Raw genomic sequence first — 8,457 nt, 5'->3', positions numbered from 1 at the left:
CCTAGTATGGTACAGTATAATAATGATGATGATGATGACGATGATGATGATCACTGATGATGATGATAATGAACCTGGAATAAAAAGCACTGGGCTTCTTTTTTAGGACCCTTGAATGGACTTCTTTTCAAGATGGGCTTCTTTTAGAGGTTAGTTTTGCAAATTAAAGAGGGGAGGGGGATTCTTTTCAAACACAATGTTGTAATTGTTTGGAATTGCTACTTCACGACATTTTACAACTATGGAATTTGAAATTGTTTATAATATTTTTTCCACTTTTTTTTAACCATGCTAGTACATTAAAATAATATTGATACCGACTACCAGACACATCTAATAGAAGCCCTGTGCTTTATTTTTTGGCGAACTTTGGATGGGCTTCTTCTTGAGATGGGCTTTCTTTCGGATTTTTTTTAAGGTTACTTTTGCAAAGTAATGCGGGGAGGGTGAGGGCTTCTTTTCAAAATGAATGCTGTAAATTTACAAACAATAAATAGGGCCACTGTAACATGAATCATGAATCTGTATCATGGAATTGGTTTTCAACTAGTCTATCACTCTAAAGATTTGTCCGCACTATTAAATTGTGTGATGTACGCATATACGGCCATGATGATGTCATATTACACCCAAATATGGGCATATCACATTTATTTGTCACATAAAAATTGATAGTGTAGACAAAGCTTAATGCATTCTTTATTTATAAGTGTATTTCTTAATAAATAAAGACTAGCTAGACACAATCATCATTTATTTCGAAATATAATTTATTTTCCCACAAGTTAATCTGATTAAGAAGAAATGGACTAAACTAGACAAATATAACACAATTGTTTAAACATAAAACATAAATTTGTACACAAATTAAAAGGCAACAGGAGACATGACTAGATCAAAATTTGTATACAACATACAAAAAGTGGTAAAAAGAGACATAGTCATTCCAAATAAGTAATCTAAATATTCCTAATCTTACTTAAATATTTTGAATAAAAATTACTTAGATATCAGAAATAAGAAAATGAATATTTAATTATCATGATGACTATGTACAACTCTCAATATTCATAACTTTATTTACACATTCATAAGAAAATGGGTCCCGTTGCTATTTGCGTTCATAACTTGCACCATAATTCCATCACTTTGACTGTTTATTTACAGTTTGTTTAAAACAAAACACATTTTTCACTCCACTTTTAATAACACACATAAATATGACAGGGAACTTAAAGTTCTATTCAAACTATCAAGCTTTATGTGAGAACTCTGTGCGCTTCACCCGTATATCAAAGATACTAGAAATACAAGATAGAGCACTCGCATAGCAAAAATGAGGCGGAAATTGGTCCAGACGTACGCCTCGCGCTTCTCTTTTTATAATGTAAATTTTCTATACTTGGTCCAGACGTATAGGGCGCCCTTCTGTTGCTAGGTATATCCAGACGCATGCGGCGCCCTTCTTTTTCCACTAATGGAGGAAAACTTTATCATACGACTCTGCTCTTTTGTGTCTGTCATGTTATTGTTTTAATTTATTTATTAATTTATTTATTTACGGATAATGGCAATGGTTTCAACCTCCGCAAAAGGAGGTTATGTATTCACAATTATGTAACGGTGGCAGAAGTTTTTTAGATCCAGCCGTACGCAGCGCCCCATTGTTTGTATTCCCACCATGAATTTCGGTGGAACATTTTTTTTCTGTGGAGAACTCTTATCTTGTGTTTCTAGTATCTTTGCTGTATATGGGTAAATAATTAATAATCAAAGCCAAAATCCCCATGGTGGTACTAAAGTGGTCTAGACCTACCATCTGTTAAAGTGCTTCCCTGGCTCCCTCTATTTTGAATCCCTGGATTTGCCACTGATTTTCACTTAAAACCTGATAGTGTGGAACGAGTTTAATCTTTTAAAAAGCACAACTGTACATGGTAGAGCTTAAAGATCAGACCGAGTTCACAGCAGCTTCTGTATCACTTACGAGACATGATTTTAAGTACTTGTATAATCGCTGTAACATGTGTTAGTAAAAAATACAAACACACTGAGTTATCTATATATGATTGGCTGTTATAAAATGTGTACTGTTCAAAATATTCATGTTTTTTCTGGTGACTTTCCTTGAAAATATCCCAGGATTCTCTTAAAAGTTTGCCAGGCTTTACTAGGTGGCGTCTGAAATTAAAAAAAAGAACCATGCATTATATTTCTTTCTAAAGTATTCTATTAACCAGGCCAAAAAAAAAATTGTTTTATAACAGCACTCAGCCAATGTTCCTATTTAAAAAGCTTTCCAATTTTTACAAAGCTTTTGTAAAAGTTTTTGAAATAGATTAACATTATGAATATATGATTCATTTGCATACCGCCTACCCTGAATTCTCTTTCTTAAAGAAAGTTGATAGAAAAAAATTGTTTGCCAACTCTGTAAGTCGCTAGCCGCCATTGTCTAAGGTTTTCGTGACTTTGTGGGCTGGGTTTCGCGTCCTTGTCGACATGTCAATTGTAGGAATACAAGATTTTTGGTCAGTATTTTTATCAATTGATTGATTTTTGACAAACAAATTGAAGTCAGACAGTACAATTTAATTGTTATTAATTTTGGTGATTTGAAGTAAAAACTTTTTTTGACTGGTTTGCATAAACTGCTTAACTTCCACTTACAGTATTTGCTAAAGTTGGTCTTGGCTCATCACTTGGTTCGACTAGTAGATACCTCTTCAGCGATTGCAACACCTGTTTCCAACCCACCTCCGAAGGGTCTACCTGCTCCAGCATCTGCTTGATCACTTCATCTTCAGCGTCTGTGTCGGTGCCTTTGGTCAAAGGAGGTGTAACCTTCTCACACTCCTTGCTGTCAGTTGGAGTTGACGCGTCTTCTACGTTGGTATTCATACTTGATATCCATGGACACCAGGTACGGTGCTCAGTACATGGATTAAATTTCTTTAATCCATAGTATAAAAATAAATATATAACATTTTTTAAATATTAAAAATAGGAATAAATTTCAAATACAATTCATTAACATTTAACATGAAGGTCTTGATAGCGAGAGGTCACAGTTTGTCAAGAGCTTTTTTTCAAAAAATGATATGGAACTTTTTCTTTGAAAAGCTATGCTTGATACCATTATCTGTTTCTTTTAATTTATCAATTTGTTTTCACCAATGATAAGCAGACAAGCACTGTATTGCACAAGCGCTCACATAGAGAAAGAACTAAATTGTCAACTGACAGTCAGCCAACCATCTGCCGATATATATAATGCATGCAAAGCTTATTTTAGAGAGTATTGTATATTTCAGTTTTGAACTGGAAATAACAAGTCACTCATGGTTCATGTGAATAAGATAAACAAATAAAAAGATATAAAATGAAGAGTACTTGTGCATATTAACCCAAGTTATATAGATGTAAATAGATATGTATATAGATATAAATATAAACTCTTGATATTTTATTAATAAGTTCAGACAATAATATGGCAGCAACAAACCATGAGTCGTCGTCTCTTTGGTTCAGGTTCAAGATTATCTCCACTATCACCCGCCAATTCAGTTTCTACTTTATCCTTTTCTTTATACTTCAGCAGTGTAAAATTCCACATACCAGCACTTCTTTTACAATGGTTACAAACAATGATTGAACCACCATCTAGCTCACTGAAATGAAAAAAATAAATCCACTCAGATGATCTACACTGACAAATACATCTGCCAAATTTTAAATATTTAATGTCTGTTTCCAACAAAAAATAAAATTGTCAATAAAGCTGAATGCAAGTTATTGCTGGTTGTCTTATAGGATTGTGTAGCTGCTGTTGTCTTTGGTGTTGTTTATTTTATTTAAATTAATATATAATACTTTGGCTTAGTATCAAATAAATTTACCAAAAAATGATTATATAGTTACTTATGCTAAATTTGTCTCATCAATTCAAATAAATTTCTGATCATCTTTTCCAAGTGGCATAGGTACCATGTAAATTTTGTGATGTCATATTAAAAAAGAATTAAAGGGATTTAATCCCTACTGTCATTTGCATTCACCACAACACCTTTGTGTTCAAGTGGTTATAACGTTTGTCATGTCTATAAAAGTTACCTGGTTAAAATCAAGTTCTTTGTCAGATTACACTTTAAGCCAGTTTTACACTAAGCGAATTTATTGCACAAATTTATAGCATCAGTTCATGCACATTCACATTTCTAATGGAGTTTTTTGCTTCAATGAAAACAGTAGTTCGAGCTGTTTCTACTTTTTGTGAAGCAAAAAAATGCACAACAAATCAGAGCTCAGAAATTGAAGTGACGCTTTTGATTTGCACAAATGAATTTGCCTAGTGTAAAACCGACTTTAATCAATTTGTCAACATTAACTAACCTGTTGGTCCAGCCAAACAGAGCAAGAAAAACAGCCGCACAGATCTCTGCGTCATCTAACTTATCATTCTCCTGTAACTCACTATACATATTCCGTATTGTGTTGATTACATCAGTCACATCCACATCCTAGAAAGATATGCAACAGTCAATCGAGTATATAGTTTCAAGGATGTTTACAGTCTAAAATTGCATTGAATGATTAAAATGACAGTTTAGTGAATCAGTCTTCCTTGAATAACTAAATGGTTCCTTAGCACTCTTAATTATGTATTTGAAAGAATTTATGTTTATCACATTGCATGTCTGTGGACATCTGGAAAGCTTTTTCCAGACATTCAAACATTATTTCCAATTAAGTGAATCAAATAACATCAACTTACTTCTGATGCAATAAAGTCTACATCAAGACTTGGCAATGTAGATTTGTCTTTCAGCATACTTTCCACTCTATTAACAAACTCTAATGATGTAGACTTGCGTGTAGTTTCCACGACCATAGAAAACTTTTCTAAATTCATAGAAAAATAAATATACAGCACATTATTCAATGTAATTTAAAACAACAACAACGAGATAGTTTAGCCAGAGTGGGATATTTCTGGTCTAAAATTGCATGACAGTGAAGCAATGGTGTTGATTGCTCTCAATAGTCTGTTCTAAAAGGACTCCCTGAGCTCTCTATAGGACAAAATTATACATGGATCGCAACAATCAATCAATAAGCAAATCAGGTCTATAAACACTTGGACCCAGAAAGTTAAAGATCTGCTGCCCTGGCAAATGATCGATCAACTTGGAACAATATTTTCAGAGAACGCTATGCTGTAAGGTGAAAGCGGATGGATAATTGTCATAGGATTATTGCTTTTGTATTTTTGTTTTGGATATCTCAGCACATAAAGGACAGGTATTATTGTTAGACAATAATTATACCACACCTCATCTTAACAGTATTCTGTCTACCACCCTCTATGACTTGTGGAGATTGGGCAAGAAGGAATAAAAGTAACGTAGTGAATTGAAGTAGTGTTGCGACATGTGTGCATTTGTTAAATTGCTAATATAGACATAAAAGAACAAGTATTATGAGCAATACAAGCCCCAACCATTACTTGGTTGAACCATATGTTAAGATGTAATATAAGAAAGTATAATACATACTCCAAGTATTGAAATACACGCCATCGTGTATTTCAATACTTGGAGTATGTATTATACTTTTTTATCTGAGATTAATCAGTGGACCTTTCGGTTTTTAATATCATTGCTAACATTAATGTTTACTTACCTGGCGAAGGTGATGTCGGCCAAGGACAAATATCTAAATGTGCTGTTGAAATCAACTGTATTATCTTCTTTGAGGCATCACATTCTACAGCAGTAAGATTGAATAGAATAACTGATAATGATAACAATAATAACAAACAACAATAACAAAGGGCTTGAGCAATAACTCCATAGAGTGCATACCACTGATGGATGAAACTGCAGTCCACCCTCACGAAAATAATGGAATCACCCACCATATTCAGGCACGTTCTTTTCTTGAGTGCTGTCTGAATGCGAAGGGCAATTCCATTATTTTCTTTTATGCTCGAAGGTCAAAAATCAAATTACTGTGACCGTGACCTTTTCTGCTTAAAAAAAGGGTGTTTCTTTGCTTATTATGTAACATTCTACTAAATTTCTTGATATTCCATTCATTAGTTTTTGCGTAATCTTGCTGACAGACAGAAAGACAGCTTGGACAGAAAGATAGCAGTAATGGCATAACCTCCCTGGCGGGTGCAATAATAACGCATTATTTTCACTCTCCCCTAATTTTCTGCCATGCAAATCATAGGACGTGGCAAGATACACTTCAGACTCAACATTTCAGTACAATACAGTATATTAAATGTATAAATAATATAGACAAAAATAATAATTATTTAGTAGTTAAATATAAATTGACGTCCATAATGTCAATACAGTGTAAGTTTTAATGGTATAATTATACGTACCCTGTTCGTATGTAATATTATCGGGAATCCCAACATACAAGACTTCCTTGCAACTTACACACTTCAGTGTGTTTACGTTGATGCATTTCCAACCATATCGAGCGCACATCAGTGGCGAAAGTGCTGCAAGTGGTTCGACCCATATGAATGACTGTAAAACAGTTAAGTGGGAAAATCTACCAAAAACTCAAAGGCTGTAGCATAATTCACCGCGCCGTACGACAAATCTCACTCTGCTCTCTGTGAGCACTAAACTAGATGATGCAACACCATCTGCTGATTTTCGGTGGTAGTCTGAAAAGATCATCATTAAAAAGAATCTGTTGCGAGCACGTGCGCGCAGTGAGTGCCTAGCTTTCCTGCAAAGTCTATTACCCCAAACAGAACTCTACTTGAAATAGGTTGTCGTTTTCTGAATAGCGACATTTAATCCCTTAACAATCTTAGTAGTTTTCACATATTAGAAGAAAAAAGAAAAAAAATTATCCATTCCAAATAATAGAGGCTTTATAATTATAGGTGTAGTCCTACAATCAGATGCAAAATAAATAAGCTTTTTTTCCATTTATAAATAGTGACATTTAATCCCTTAACAATCTTAGCAGTCACATATTAGAAGAAAAAAGGCCTTATATTATAGGTGTAGTCCTACAATTAGATGCAAAATAAATATTTTTCCATCTATAAATTTTTATTGTTGAGGTCAAGTTTTTTGCATTAGGGATGGTTCCTTAGAATTAAGATGATTGATTGATGCTTATATCGGAGAAACTTCAATGGCGTTCGATCAATACACCAAACAGTGCCGTAAAGGCTATGAGTTAAGGGGCCTGGGACGTTCAGCAGTATAGAGTTTTTTTCCTCAAATCAGCCTTTTAAGTAACAAAATACCAAAATATGCCTTTAAAACATCAGAACGCTGAAGCGGGCAGAGTTTGCCATGTACTCCACTGGGCTCTATCAGGACACAGCCTCGCCAGGATAATTTTTGTTATGCTACTGACACCAAATGATTGAGCAAGTTACCGATGCATGCTATATTGATAATGCAGTCTTTTCAGCTTTATAATATTTATTTCTTAGGTAGGAAGGGGATTCCTCTCAAAATCCCCATCACACGGCCACTAATGGGCAAAGAAATTTCACTGACATGCATGGTTTCTAAACACTTCTCACCTCCGAAACCTATGGTTCCTTAAATTTATAACTCTACTAATTATACAACTCATAAACTGTATACTGCATTAATATAGGAAAAGGATACAGTGTAGGTTTGTACTCTTTGGTAGTATGCTTTTTTATCATCAGGATGAAATACTCTTTTGTGGTCAACTAAAGAATCATCTTTTTGGCTCCAACCATCTACATCATCACTTGGTAACTCTGATGGTTTTTTTTCATTGCAAGCTTTTAACAAACTGTAATAATGAAGAAAAATTATTTAAAGTCAGATGCACAAGTTCACCATAAAACTACAAACTGTAAAGTTATTTTCTGGAGAGACATTTTTAACTAATGATTAGGCCTAGGGCCTAGGCCTAGTAAAAAATGGAAGGAAAATAGGCCCCTAGCTCATATTTAATTTTAAAAATAATTTTGTTAATTTGGTACAATATTCAGCAAAAAAGCAAAATAAACACTTTTTTTTTTTAAATTTAAAAATAGGTTAGATGGCTAAACATTTTTATAATCTATATACTAGGAAAAGAAACTAAGAAACACTCTTTTTTGTTTTGTGATGCGTTCAGAGGTAGCAAATGTTCTAGAGGCCGGGGCCTGCTACGATAGGCCTAGGCTAGGGGTATTTGAGGTATCTCCTTCCTCTCCTCCTAGCCTAGCCTAGCTAGGGTTAACAAATCACCGACGTGTCCCTGGGCAATTTTATTTTAATTTATAATTTCTCTTTCTTACCATTGATTATCATCGGAAACAGATCCGTAGATAAAGGATGACAAAAGGTCTTTCACTTTACGCGGTGTCGACTTGCTACGACTTAAGTTTGAAATATCCATTTTACGAGACCTTGACGAGACCAAACTCACTCCTCCATGGATGTGTAT

At 34.1% G+C, this 8,457-nt stretch overlaps 1 protein-coding gene across 1 annotated transcript; it reads right to left on the bottom strand.

The window, feature by feature from the left end:
• Positions 1 to 846: 846 nt before the first annotated feature.
• LOC117108602 (nuclear-interacting partner of ALK-like) lies at positions 847 to 8,457 on the bottom strand (the record flags this gene model as incomplete). Its single annotated transcript, XM_033250679.1, is given in 9 exon segments — positions 847 to 2,181; positions 2,671 to 2,952; positions 3,506 to 3,671; positions 4,393 to 4,520; positions 4,775 to 4,902; positions 5,683 to 5,766; positions 6,398 to 6,548; positions 7,662 to 7,815; positions 8,309 to 8,457. Coding segments are annotated over 9 exon segments (1,320 nt in total), but the record flags the coding sequence as incomplete, so codon positions are not given.

Source organism: Anneissia japonica, unplaced genomic scaffold, assembly GCF_011630105.1.
Source record: "Anneissia japonica isolate Jap-2015-1 unplaced genomic scaffold, ASM1163010v1 scaffold287727_len1644234_cov201, whole genome shotgun sequence".
NCBI lineage: Eukaryota > Metazoa > Echinodermata > Crinoidea > Comatulida > Comatulidae > Anneissia > Anneissia japonica.
Note: the sequence above shows the minus strand (reverse complement) of the source record. Positions and strands in the feature narration are given on the sequence as shown.